This window comes from Trachurus japonicus, chromosome 8, assembly GCF_045865225.1.
Source record: "Trachurus japonicus isolate A0001 chromosome 8, Traja_1.0".
NCBI classification, from domain to species: domain Eukaryota; kingdom Metazoa; phylum Chordata; class Actinopteri; order Carangiformes; family Carangidae; genus Trachurus; species Trachurus japonicus.
In genome coordinates, this window is record NC_140914.1 from 2,349,822 (window position 1) to 2,364,508 (window position 14,687).

General features: G+C 41.5%; 1 protein-coding gene across 1 annotated transcript in view; it reads right to left on the bottom strand.

Annotated features, from left to right (window-relative positions):
* Window positions 1–14,687, bottom strand: part of stx1b (syntaxin 1B) — a 62,742-nt gene continuing 48,055 nt past the window's right edge. Inside the window, exons 4-10 of the mRNA XM_085783314.1 lie at window positions 12,398–12,472; window positions 9,959–10,032; window positions 8,281–8,389; window positions 6,678–6,751; window positions 3,707–3,844; window positions 3,504–3,614; window positions 1–307 (exon numbers count right to left, since the gene is read on the bottom strand). Of these exons, the coding sequence (XP_085639440.1) occupies window positions 227–307; window positions 3,504–3,614; window positions 3,707–3,844; window positions 6,678–6,751; window positions 8,281–8,389; window positions 9,959–10,032; window positions 12,398–12,472 (662 nt within the window). The 3' untranslated portion in view covers window positions 1–226. The remainder of the gene's footprint in view (window positions 308–3,503; window positions 3,615–3,706; window positions 3,845–6,677; window positions 6,752–8,280; window positions 8,390–9,958; window positions 10,033–12,397; window positions 12,473–14,687) is intronic.

Here is a 14,687-nt window from a genome sequence, read left to right on the forward strand (position 1 = left end):
TGTTTTCTTCTTGGTTTTTTGAACCCCACCCAACCCCGTGGTGTTTCCTCTTATCTGTGATTGGACTGTTATCTCTTCCTAGCTGATTGGTTTATCTGTCTTGCATTTGTGTTTCAAGTTTTTGTGTTGTTGTTGTCATTGGTGTTTTCTTTTCTTTTTCTCTGCTGGCTGCTGGTCGGTCGGTCGGACGGTTGGTGGGTGTGGGTCGTCACAGCGGCGCAGCGTCCTAGAAGCCCAGCGTGCCGCCGATGGTCGACGCCAGCACCACGCCCAGGATGACGCAGCAGATGATGATCATGATCTTCTTCTGCAGGGGGGGAGGGGGGGGGGGGGAGAGCAGAGACACAGGTGGGTGAGACAACATGAGACATGACTTGTGGCAGGTGTAGGCTCACTTAAAGGCCACGCCCACAATTATATAACTCTAATGGGACAGTTCAACATTTAGTCAAATTTTGCAAAAACTCAAAATCTTTCCAAGAATATTTGTCTTATTTCTTGTCAAAATGTATAATTTCTAGTCAAAACTAATCTCTTTGCACTTGAAATAATAATTTTCACTTGTTTCAAACTAATTTTCACTTAAAATAAGTAGAAAAATCTGCCAGTGAAAGCAAATTTTTTGTGCTTGTAATAAGAAAGAAAAACTTGCTCCACTATCAGATTTTTCTGCTTCAAAGAAGTAAAACGTGTCTAAAAACAAGCAAATTTTTATGTGACGAGTCTTATTTTGAGTATAATTTGATTTGTTTTGACTAGAAATGTAGCCTAGAAATCTAGCTGCATCCTAGCAGCAGCAAATCTCTTTGCTCCGTAGGTGGGTCTAGAAACGAGCCATAGGAACTTTTTGAGTCTCGAACACGTTTGTGTTGACCAATCACATCTGTTTAGAGAGTCGTTGGGCGGCTTAATGCCATGACGACATACACTTTAATTGGCTTGTCAGGCTACTAGAAATGACATTTTGACCAGAAATAAGACAAATATTCTTGGTAAGATTTGAGTTTTTGCAGTGTACAGGAGAAGTTGTGAGCTGCACATTCACCACGCTATGAAATAATAGCGTATAATTATGTAACATTATTTACGACACATGAAGCAAATACTCTGAACTACTTTCTCTTCTGAAATCCCTCCGCCCAGCAGCCGTGTCTGGAATGTAGTTCCGGCTGCATTTCCCTCTAAAACAACTCTGTGTGGTAACGTTGTGTTATTATCTCATAGCGTGGTGAATGTGCAGCTCACAACTTGTCCACCAGAGCGTTGTGGAGTTGTTGGATTGTGTATTTGATGAGTTTGATGAGGGACAGGGGACCTGGACCGTTCACTGAGCAGCTCCCGTCTCTGCCCCGCCCATCTCAAAACAACATGCACCGATAATTAAAGGCGATGAACCTACTGCTGTGACTATAGACTGATTCGGCGACGTCACCGGAAATCGAACGGCCGCCATTACTGCGGTGACAACTCACAGTCAGGCAGCTGTTGGCTCTGTGCGCGAAGCGGGCATTTGAATGCAAGTGGACCTTTTCTCTTCCCTTTCTCTTCTGCGAACATGTCCAGGAAGGCTGGGAGGACATGTGCCATCCTCGACTGCTCTAATATCAGCAAAACACAGCCCCTTACTTCAGGAGGAGTGTCCGTGTTTAGACCGTAACGTTACGTACAGCGTGTCAACAGCAGCAGCAGCAGCAGCAGCAGCAGCAGCAGTCACAGCTGACCTGTACAACCTGGCTACTCTCCCTTCTCACCGTTACCTTCACATCGTGGTGACAGTCTGTGAATGTCTCACTGATCCCTTCAATATGATGTGATCATGGTCGTCTAAAAGCCGGTGTAAAATATGTCCGACCCATCCGGAGCTCAGGTAATTTTGACCATAAATCAGAGACCTGTAATTGACGTTTTTTCTGATCATCGGAGGCCAGCTGGTCAATAAAATATTCTTGAATATCTAAAACAAAGCAAAAGTTGTTGTTGTTTTTATAATCTTATTCATGTAGCCTGTCCACATGATTAAATATCCCGCTGCTGGCTTGCTAACGTCAGCACGCATAACGTACCGGTATGTTATATCGTTTATGATACAGTCTCTTATCTCCCTGTTACGCTAATCTTTCCTGCTAATCGCTCAAACAAATGATTAATTACTAAATGAATATTGGTATTCATGTAAGATACCTTAATCAGTTACTGGGGGGCACTAAACATCACAAATGCAGCCTATTTATGATGCTGTCATAGAGAATCAGTTTACTATGACTGACACATGTCACCGCAGCAATGGCGCCGCCGCAAGATGGCGGCATACACAAAACGTTCTCCGAATTCGTCTATAGGGATTATGGTGAGAGGAGGATCTGACTAAATGTTGAACTGTCCCTTTAAGCCACAATAAAATTTAAACAAATGATTTAAACAGATGATTCTGTTTCTGTTGCTAAGTTTTAACATTGGAGTCTATGGAGACCGACTCACTCTGGTGGTCAGGAGAGGAACTGCAGCCTCACATCACTATACATAAAATATATTCACAAAGGTCAGTGTAACCTCATCCTGTCTGGAGCTCTGTGATTGGACGTTAGGTGCAGTGTATTCTGGGAGTTGTAGTCCATGTATGTCCATCTTTTTAAAGCTCTATATTAACTCTTTAGTATCTTTTAATGCAAGCCTCTATCATACAAAGGACTGACTCACACTGCAGGTTCCCTCTGTTAATACTGAATTTGGAAAGTCCAGTTTCTCTTACTTCTGCACCTGCAACCTGGAACAATCTACAAAACCATCTGAAACTCACCATGCTTTATCATTAGGACAATTTAAATCCATAACTGCATCTTATTTTACATCCAACTGCTCCTGTTTTTAACCAGACTTCTGTGTTTTCAATTTATCTTTGTCACTTTTACTTTTTGGTATTTCGTATTTCGGATGTGCTTGTATGTCTCAAGCATTTTGTGTTGCGTCTTCTCCTCAAATGCACTGCAAAAACACAAAAACCTTCCAAGAATATTTGTCTCATTTCTTGTCAAAATGTCTCATTTCTAGTCAAAACTAATCTCTTTCCACTTAAAATAAGACTCATCACCTAAAAATTAACTTGTTTTTAGATCATTTTCACTTGTTTCAAACTAATTTTCACTTGAAATAAGTAGAAAAATCTGCCAGTAAAAGCAAGTTTTTTGTGCTTGTAATAAGAAAGACCCCACTATCAGATTTTTCTACTTATTTCAAATGAAAATAGACGTAGTATGTATATGTATATGTATAACTATACATATTTTAGGTATAATGAGATTTGTTTTGACTATAAATGACATTTTGACTAGAAATAAGACAAATATTCTTGGTAAGATTTTGAGTTTTTGCAGTGTGTTTTGTGTTTCATCTCGGCTATATTGCAAATGAGGTTGCTCCTCAATATACTGTATTTCCGAGTTCAAGTTCAGGTTTAAATAAATAAATAAATAAAAACATGTGTGTGTGTGTGATGGAGTCGTTACCTTGCGAGCCTGGCTCTGGTATTTGACGGCCTTCTTGGTGTCAGATACGGCTCGCTCCACGTAGTCCACAGAGTGCTCCACGTTGTACTCAATTCTGTCAATCATCTCTCCCTGGGATCACACACACACACACACACATTACACACATTAGACAGCTGAACATGTGGATGTGTCGACACGCCGTCCCATGGTCCCGTCTCTACCTGGCTCTCCACCAGCATGGCCATGTCCACGAACATGTCGTGCAGCTCACGGATGCTGTTTTCCAGCTTGATGATCTCGGTGTGTCGGGTCTCGATCTCGTTCAGAGCCTGCTTGGTCATCTGAGAGTCCATCTTGATCTGAGGGAGGAGACCACAGAGAATCACCACGACGACGGGAGGAAAGGAGAACGAAAAGCAGCAAACAAACAAAAAGAAACAAAAAAAAAGAAGAGAAATATATATTTTTAAACAACCAAAGTCAAATAATGAGAGAAACGTGTTGCATTCACAGAGTCATTTATTTTCGGACTTAACGAGATTTAAAAATTCTGAGAGAAGCTCCTTCAAGTAACGTTGAACCACTGTTGATATGATGTATTGTTTGTACTCCATATAGTAAGAGCGTATATAAAAGGTACATTTGTGTCTTTATTATTCAATCAAAAAAAGAGTTGATTTAAACAAAAAATGTATTTTCAATCAAAACAAACTTCACTTCAATCAACAAAAAAAGTGTTTGAGACACAAAAAATTGGGTTGAAAAGTTTTTTTTCTTTTAAATTGAGGTGAGTTATTATTTGATTGAAAATATTTTTTTGGATTAAAGTCATCTTTTTTGTATTTGGGCCATATTATCAATAAAAAGAAAGTTGATTTAAACAAAAAATAAACTTCAAATCAAATAATAACTCAGTTCAATAAAAAAAAAACCTTTTCAATCAAAGAAAAAAAGGATTCAAACGCAATTTTTTGGGTCTGAAATACTTTCTTTTGCATTCAAACACTTCTTTTTTGATTTAAAAGGTTTTTTTTTTATTGAATCAACTTTTTTTTGATTGAATAATAAAGACACAAATGTACCTCCATACATATAAGGACTGATTTCAAAATAAAGGTGACCTTCCAAATGGATTCAGTTGTATAGTTTGCAAGGTGATGTCGATTTTCAGAGGAAAAGCTCACTAATGTTTCTTATTGTCACTGTATTCCCTGTAAATTCAGATTTTTATTTAGAGAGTCAATATCAGAGCAGTCTGATGTAGCACTTATTTTATGGAGCTTTATTTTGAAAACAGTCCTTATGTTACTTGTGCAGGTGGAGGCTTCTTGCGGGATTTTGAAATCTTGTTAAATCAGAATTAAATGACTCCAAAAAACAGAAAAATAAATTATTCAGGAGAAAAAATGTATCATTCCCAAAAAAACAGAGCTTGTGAATGCAATACGCTTCTGTAAATAATATCTTTTATTATGTTTTTTTTTTTTTTTTTTTCATTTACAAATATGAAAGTCAACACTTCCTCTAAATGATTCAAATTAAAAGCCTCCCAGAAACAGTAGTAGCCTAGAGCCTGGGCCCTTTGAGCCTCTGAGGAACTTTTAATGTGAAAAATCTTTACAGGAAGTGGCTAATCTGAGGTCTGAGGTCATGATACTTATTGATGAAGTTAATTCTTCTCTGGTTATTTACTGAGTCACTTACCTGCTGGCGGAGCAACCTGACGCCTGCTGGACGCCGTGTTTCTACCCACCTCATTGGTCGAAGTTTTTTATTCCAGATCTCTGTAACTCAGTTTTGCCTCTAGTCAAAAAGAACATTTCAGATCCACAGCTACATTCTTCCTTTAGGACAAATGACGTCACTGTAACCATTCATGTGTATGGGGTTTGTCATTACAGATATCTACTATTCAGTTGCAGATATCCACTATGTGAATTACAGATATCTGCACTGCAAAAACTCAAAATCTTTGCAAGAATATTTGTCTTATTTCTTGTCAAAATGTCTCATTTCTAGTCAAAACTAATCTCTTTCCACTTAAAATAAGATGGACCTAAAAATTAACTTGTTTTTAGATCATTTTCACTGGTTTCAAACAAATTTTCACTTGAAATAAGTAGAAAAATCTGCCAGTGAAAGCAAGTTTTTTGAGCTCGTAATAAGAAAGAAAAACTTGCTCCACTATCAGATTTTTCTACTTATTTCAAGTGAAAATCTGCTTGAAAGAAGTAAAAAGTGTAAAAAACAAGCTGCTTTTTAATGTGATGAGTCTTATTTTAAGTATAATTAGTATTATTTGTTTTGAATAGAAATTAAATTTTGACTAGAAGTAAGACAAATAGTCCTGGTAAGATTTTGAGTTTTTGCAGTGTGTAACTGAATTACGACTAGTCATAATTCCAGTTTGAGATATCTACAACGTCATTTCCCCTAGTCAAAACTTAATTACAGATATCTGAACAGGGACATGTAGATATCTTTAATTGAGGTGAATTAAAGATATATTGAGCTGGAATTAGTACTAGTTGTAATTCAGTTACAGATATCTGTAATTCACATAGTGGATATCTGCAACTGAATTGTAGATATCTGTAATGACAAACCCCATACACATGAATGGTTAAAGTGACGTAATTTGTCCTAGGAAGAATGTAGTTGTGGATATTTGAAATGACAATTGTGGATAGGAAGAATGTAGTTGCAGATATCTAAAATGTTCTTTTTGACTCTGCAAAACTGAATGACAGATATCTACAACACATCCAGTCTGGTTTTTAAATGTTAAAATGGCTTGTTGACATAATATAATATAATAGGCGTCCAGCTCGGTGTTCAGGTTACATCATCAGGTCGTGGTGATGTGAAGCTTCAATCCGCTCGCGTGGCGCCGGGACAAATCTGTGAGCTTTTAATTTGAAGGAGCTAAAGATCATATTATTATGAAAAAAAAAAGGCGACTCCTTCAAATTAAAAGCCCCCCTGCATCTCACCCGTCCGTCCCGTCCTCTCTCTGTTACTGCAGCTAGTGACAGCGACCGTGTTCACGTGATGTCTCAGCGCACCTCGTGGCCATTCTGACTTTCTCCCCCCGGGGACCAAACCAAACCGTGGTCATTATGGGGTGCAGAATGGGCTCGGCTCAGAGCAAAAGTAAAACCCATGGCGACGGGTTTCAGGTGCGGTGCTTACATCATCGGTGAAGACGGCCAGCTTGCCACTCTCCAACATGTCCTCTAGCTCCTCGTTGGTGGTGGTTCTCCCGGCTGCAAAGACAGACAACAGAGGACGCTCAGTCACCATGACAACCACCGTGACAACCACACTGCAAAAACTCTAAATCTTTCCAAGAATATTTGTCTTATTTCTTGTCAAAATGTCTCATTTCTAGTCAAAACTAATCTCTTTCCACTTAAAATAAGACTCATCACCTAAAAATTTACTTGTTTTTAGATCATTTTCACTTGTTTCAAACTAATTTTCACTTGAAATAAGTAGAAAAATCTGCCAGTGAAAGCAAATAGTTTTTTGTGTTTGTAATAAGAAAGAAAAACTTGCTCCACTATCAGATTTTTCTACTTATTTCAAGTGAAAATCAGCTTGAAAGAAGTAAAAAGTGTCTAAAAACAAGCTACTTTTAATGTGATGAGTCTTATTTTAAGTAGAATGAGATTAGTTTTGACTAGAAATGAGACAAATATTCTTGGTGAGATTTTGAGTTTTTGCAGTGCACCATGACAACCAGGGCCGGCCCTAGCATTTTGGTGGCCCCCTAAACAAGGTTTTTGTTTGTGGACCAAATCACTGGTTAAAACTGAATACAGACGTGTTTATCCCTCTGAGGTCTGAGGCCATTTTCTCCACTTTTACAGTCAATATTTTCTTAAATGTATCTTTTTAAGATACTTGCAGATGTAACAATACTCAAGTGTTTTATGTCTAAATATTAGAACCTCCGCTGTAAGCACACTGAGGCCAGTTTGTCCTAGAACACTGTAGAAAGAAATAATTTAGGCCAAATGCTGGAAATTTGAGGTCTGCTTTTTAAAAAAATTCAAATCCCTTATAGTCTACTTGCCAACAATGAGTACCCGGAAATGTTGAGTACCCCAAAGTTTTATGTTAGAAATAGATAGTATGGGTCCCCAGTATTCAGAAACTGCCGGATGCTAACTTATATATATTGGGCAATTAGCATAACTGACATAATTAGCATAGATTAGCATAATTGCCTATATGGGCAATATTTCAACAAAATTGACTTGGCTGATCTGGGCAATATTGGAGTGGTTTTAGGGGTTATTGATGATGCTGAATCCATTTCTGACATTTTCAAAGTTCAAAATGGCTGTCTAAACCGATGACCAGATTTTGAAATCCGTCAAAATCGGCCCACTGGCGGTTAAAATCTGGTCACTTCCGGTTTAGACAGCCATTTTGAATTGAATTGAATATCGTATCGTATAGTATCGTATTGTATGTTTAAATGACTTGATGAACCCCGGTACCTTTCTGATCATGTGGCCCCCCACCTAACGGCTGTGGCCCTAAACAACCACATAGAGGGTTTATGCCAGGGGCCGGCCCTGATGACAACCACCATGACAACCAACCACCATGACAACCAGCATCAGCATCACAACCTGGTTCGTGTTGTCGTGTGTCGTGGTGTTTTTGGTGCAGAAACAAGATGGACAGAGTTAGAAAGAAGAGTCGAACATCATATGTCTCTATGGTAACGTGTTGTTAGCGTGTCGTTGTTAGCGTGTTGTTGCCGTGGTTACGTGGGACTCACTGATCTCCAGCTGTCTCTGGATGCGGTCCTTGCAGCGGTCGCGGTACTTGGACTGCGTGGTGTTGTACTCAGTCATCACCTCCACAAACTTACGTGACAGCGTCGAGTGCTGAGGAGGAAGAGGAGGAGGAGGAGGAGGAGGAGGGAGAGGAGGGGAAAAAGAGGAGAAGGAAGAGGAGGAGGAGGAAGAGGAGGAGGAAGGAGAAGGAGGAGGAGGAAGGAGGAGGAGGAGGAGGAAGGAGGAGGAGGAGGAAGGAGGAGGAAGAGGAGGAGGAGGAAGGAGAATAGAAGGGAAAAAGAGGAGGAGGAAGAGGAAGGAGAGAAGGGAGGAAAAATAGGAGGAGGAGGAGGAGGAAGGAGGAGGAGGAAGGAGAAGAGAAGAGAGGAAAAAGAGGAGGAGGAGGAGGAGGAGGAAAGAGGAGGAGGAGGAGGAGGAAAGAGGAGGAGGAGGAGGAGGAGGAGGAGGAAAGAGGAGGAGGAGGAGGAGGAGAAAAAGAAAGATAAGGAGGAGGAAGGAGGAAGAGAAGGAGAAAAAGGAAGAGGAGTAAGAGGAAGGAGGAAGGAGAAAGGAGAAGAGAAGGGAAAAAGAGGAGGAAGAGGAGGAGGAGGAAGAGGAGGGGGAGGAGGAGTGGTAGGAGGAAGAGGAGGAGGAGGAAGAGGAAGGAGAGGAAGAGGAAGAGGGGGAGGAAGAGGAGGAGGAGGAAGGAGAGGAGAAGGGAGGAGGAGGAGGAAGGAGAGGAAGAGGAGAAGGAAGAGGAGAAGGGAGGAGGAAGGAGAAGAGAAGGGAAGAAAAAGAGGAGGAGGAAGAGGAAGGAGAGGAAGAGGAGGAAGGAGAAGTGAAGGGAAGAAAAAGAGGAGGAGGAAGAGGAAGGAGAGGAAGAGAAGGAAGAGGAGGAGAAAAAGGAAGAGAAGGAGGAGGAAGGAGTTTTATTTTGACGTTTCTAATTTCCAAACACATCAATTTCACTAATAATTCAGATCAACTGTGTTCAATAATAATAATATCATAATAATCACCAATAATCAATCAATATGTTTCAGTAAAGTCACTGCTCATCTGTGTGATACATAGTTTCACCTTCGCGTGCAGCATCAACACACACACACACACACACACACAAACACACACACACAGTAACACACACACACACACAGTCACACACACACACACACACACACACACACACACACACACACACGCAGCCTGTGGTTGTGTAACAGCTGCAGTTCTCCTCTCCGCCACCAGGAGGCAGCAGCAGCAGCAGCAGCTCAGCAGCAGCCAATCACAGAGCAGCAGCAGCTCAGCAGCAGCCAATCACAGAGCAGCACACTGCAGGGTGGCACCGGGATGGGAGGGGCTGCAGAGGCCCAGAGGACACACACACACACACACACACACACACACACACACAGACTGGTGTGTGTGTGTGTGTGATTGATCAGCTGCTGATTGATTGATTGATTATTGGTTACCAGGACGACGCTGCTGCCCGCCAAAATAAAAGTCTAATCTGTGCAAAAATCCTCAGAAAGAAGGAGTTAGTGTGAATAAAATACAAAAACAAAACAAAACAAAACAAAACAAAAAAACAAAACCATGAATGAAAAGAGGAAGTGAGCGTCGGTGATGCGGCGGCGACCGTCTCCGTGGCAACGCTGCTTCCTGTTCTGGTCTCACCTGTGTCTTACGGATCCTCAGGTCTGCTGATGATCTGTTGAGACCTTCCTCCTGCTCGATGCTCTGCTCGATTGCTGCAGAGCACACACACACACACACACACACACACACACACACACACACACACACACACACAGGGTCAGTCCAGTAAAGTGAAAACGGGACAGAACCATCTCTTTACATGTAAGCTGAGGCTCTTATTGTGAAAGGTTTAGCCTGTTTCCTCCCCTGTAGGGGTTTGACGTGAACGCACAGAAACCGCATACTACTGTACTGCTTAATAGGACGAATCTCCTTGTTGTTTACAACTACTTCCTGGTAGAAAACCAGCATGAGAACAATAGTGACGGACGAGAGTTTCACTATATTTATCTAATTTTTCATGTCACTATATCACCGTTTAGACTAATCTGATGTTTGTAAAGTTTATAAAACCAACGATTGGACAAACATTACTATTTACGTGTGCACGTTTTTGTAATTAGTCATGGTTATCATAGATTAGCCGGGCTAACGGTTAGCTACCTGTTTAACTTTAATAACTCAGTGACTCAATAAACGGTCCATGAAAAAATATTTTCTCCAGCGGATATCTGAGTTCCAACATGACTGAGCTAACTGGAGTAGTTTCATGTCGTGTCCCACAACGGGAGGGTTTTAACAGCTGACGTCCTGCTGTTAGCTTAGCTACCACCGTTAGCTTAGCTACCGTTAGCTTAGCTGCTGTTAGCTTAGCTACTGCCGTTAGCTTAGCTACCGTTAGCTGTCTGTCAGCTGCAGCCACTGATGCTTTCTAGACACTGTGATTCCCCCAAACTGAATAAATACAACACATAGCAACACAAAACACACACACAGAAATAGTAATGTTTCTTCAATCATTTCAGATTTGTCTAAACGGTGATAGGGCGTGAAAAATATGATATATAGCTAAACTCTCGTTCGTTACTATTGATCTCATTCAAATTACAGCTGGTTTTCTACCAGGAAGTAGAATGTAAACAACAAGGAGATTCGGTCTATACTACATACTGCGTTAGTATGTACTGTAAACTACATACTGAATGTAGGATTCAGTCTACTACTTCAGAAGACCGACACCGTTCACACCACAGTATGCAGTATACGAGTTTCCCAGAATGCATTTCACAGCAACCGGTAGCGGTAGCTGTAAAACAGGCTAAAAGCTGTTTTATTTCCCGCTCTAGCGCTGTTATTATGTAACTTTATTAAGTTTTAATATTTGTTCATGTGAGAAAGTAACTGTTTAGATCCCAAATATACGGCCAGTTGATCCAAACGTTTAGAAGTTTGCTCCGATGTTTTTAGGAGAAGTGAAGCGAGAGCTGCTCGGCCGGCCAACCTCCATCGTCATCCCGGGGGGAGAAAACCATCGCTAATTAACTTACCCGCAGGTTTTTAGAGGTTTACCACCGGCTGGTTAAGTTATTTCTAGGAGATAAATGTTGGTCTCAGTGATATAAATCTAACAGCTGTATCAGTAGCATTAGTTAGTGTGAATGTAAAGTGAAGCTTCCTGTGTGTATTGGACAGAAGAGCAGCGCTGCCTCGGGGCTCTGGAGCCTACGGACACAAACCACCACATTTACATCAAGAAATACATGTTTTACAATGGTTATTAAACTATAGAACATAGTTATGCTACACGGCTAAGATACTTCACTACTCTAAACTGTCTTTGGTTACAGTTAGACGTCAGGGGAGCATTGCATTGTGGGATACAGTACGCAATGTAGACTGGTCAGATACTGGAGATATTTAAGAATCAGTACAACATCCGACATTGCTCTTGTTTACATACTGCATACTGCATTTTGGCCAAGTCAGTAAGTACTAGTACTAGCAGTATAGTATGCGGTTTTGAATACAGCCATGATGTCATGTCAGTGAGCGTGACGTCACTTCCTGACGATGGAAACTGACTCCATGGCAACAGGCTCTGACTTGTTTACAGCCCCTTAAGCATGATGGGATGTGTAGTTATTTATTCACTGTGTCTCAGACTGATGATGTCATCGAGACGCGGTGACTGGCATCTGGACCGGTTACCACGGTTACAGTCTACAGTCAAGTTCAGTGTGTGTGTGTGTGTGTGTGTGTGATAACACTCAGTCCTCATGGGGTTTCCAATTATAGCTTCATCTGCACCATCACAGCTGTGTGTGTGTGTGTGTGTGTGTGTGTGTGTCTGTGTGTCTGTGTGCGTGCTGCTGTTTCACACACACACATTAACATAATGTGTGTGTGGTCCGACCTCTGGCTGTTCACATTAAAGCAGTAATGTCCTTGAACCAACACTGCCACTGTGTGTGTGTCTGTGTGTGTGTGTGTTCCTGTCATTGTGCACATTGTGTGATACTGTGTGATACTGTGTGTGTGTGTGTGTGTGTGTGTAGTGAACACCTGTGTCGTGTTTACCTTTTAATTTTGAGCGAACTTTATTGGCTGTCTTCTTGATGTCAGCTGTGAGATCCTCCAACTCCTGCTTGGTCTCTGCAAACACACACACACACACACACACACACACACACACACACACACACACACACACACACACACACACACACACACACACACACACACACACACACACACAGTTTGTTACTGTACTGAGATTCAATAAAGCTTTTTGACACATAGACAGTGTGATGCAGCAGCAGCAGTGTGTGGAGCCGCGGACCGATTCCCCACCGTCACCGACGACTGAAGCCTCGACTGGTAACAAGTATGAGTAGCTACCGTTGTGGTGAGCTAGCTCCATGCTAACTTCGGCTAGCGGTAGCGGTTAGCATCCGCCGCTAACACCGTCTTCCCAGCTCAACACAACGGCATAACAACATAACAACACAACACTGGAGGCTCCCGCTGTTGGTGCACTGCAAAAACTCAAACTCTTACCAAGAATATTTGTCTAATTTCTAGTCAAAACAAATCTCATTCTACTTAAAATAAGACTCATCACATTAAAAAGCAGCTTGTTTTTAGACACTTTTTACTTTTTTCAAGCAGATTTTCACTTGAAATAAGTAGAAAAATCTGATAGTGGAGCAAGTTTTTCTTTCTTATTACAAGCACAAAACAACTTGCTTTCACTGGCAGATTTTTCTACTTATTTCAAGTGAAAATTAGTTTGAAACAAGTGAAAATGATCTAAAAACAAGTTCATTTTTAGGTGAGGAGTCTTATTTTAAGTGGAAAGAGATTAGTTTTGACTAGAAATGAGACATTTTGACAAGAAACAAGACAAATATTCTTGGAAAGATTTTGAGTTTTTGCAGTGTGACGGTCGGCTATCGGCCCACGGCTCCACTCAGCGCTTCACTCGGACTGTATTGCCTTTCCTTTCCTTTGTTGTCATGACAACGGCTGCTGTCAAGGGCAGGAGGCTACACAGCTTAGCCTGATAGGAGGAGGGGCCAAGTTTCAATGTTTTGTTTATAAACTGCAACGGGACAAAACTCCAGACTCTACCTTTAAGTTTGTTTAGCGATGTAAACGCAGTTGAAGCTAACTAGCTGAGCTACAGTGGCTAACAGCTAACAGCTAGGCTACAAACTCAGCTAACGGTCTCTCAGAGGAAGGCAACAGCATTCACCTCGCTGTTGGCTAGGAGACTGATCTGGATAAAGGCAACACCGTCCGCCATCCCATAAACGATGGGTGGAAGAGCTGATGGCACACCTCAAATTAGAACATCTTAGATTTACTATACAGGGCAACACCAAGACATTCTCCAAGGTCTGGCAGCCTTTTATTTCCTATTTTGAAAATGAGTTTCCGTCTGCTCCAACATAACTGGCAGCTTTTTACCCCACCCCCTTTTTTTTCTTTTCTTTTTTCTTATTTTCTTTTCTTTAATCTTCTAATCCGTTTGTATAATAACTTTCATCCAAGACTGTCTGTCTGGGTATGTCTGGTTTCAGTATGGTAGCCTATGTCGTGTTATTGTTTCGTAGTTTAGTCTTAGCTACATTGTGCTGTAGGACTTGAGTTAGGCTATGTGTTTGAATGATATCTATACTTTTTGAAAACTCAATAAAAACACTTTGATTATTATTACAACAGCTATAGGCTACATAGTTGCTGTTTGCTGCGGTTAGCCTACGACAAAGACGGCTTTTTGTTTAGTTTTTTAGACGTAGAGTTGTTGCTAATCAGACGACCACGACGGGTCCAGAGTTCAACCCCCGCTGGTCGGAGGAGGAGGAGGAAGAAGGAGAAGAGGACGTGAGCTGGATGTGTGTGTGTGTGTGTGTGTGTGTGTGTTCAGCAGCAGTAACATCACATCATGTCAGCCATGTTGGAGGAGAGAGAGTGTGTGTGTGTAGCTGCAGCAGTGCAGTCAGATTTACGAGCGCTGCAGAGTCGTTCAGCCTTTTCTTCCTCTGACTCTCTGACTCACCCTGTTCTCTCCATCACCCCACTGCCCCTCCTCCCCCTCTCCCTCCTCCTCCTCCTCCTCCGTTACCATGAGCAGCGGCTACTCGGCTAACGCTCGGCAACCACTGGACAGTCCAACAGCAGCAGCAGGATGTGAAGGTTCCCTAAACCCTGAGTCTGGTCTGCAGGTTCAGTCAGACCTTCTTTACTTGACTTCATGTGTTTATCTGGATGGGACAGTCACATTAATGAACATGAAAATGTAATGTAAATGTGTTGGATTATAGCAGCAAGGCTCATTTCAGTCCGTAGTCCCATAACATATAGA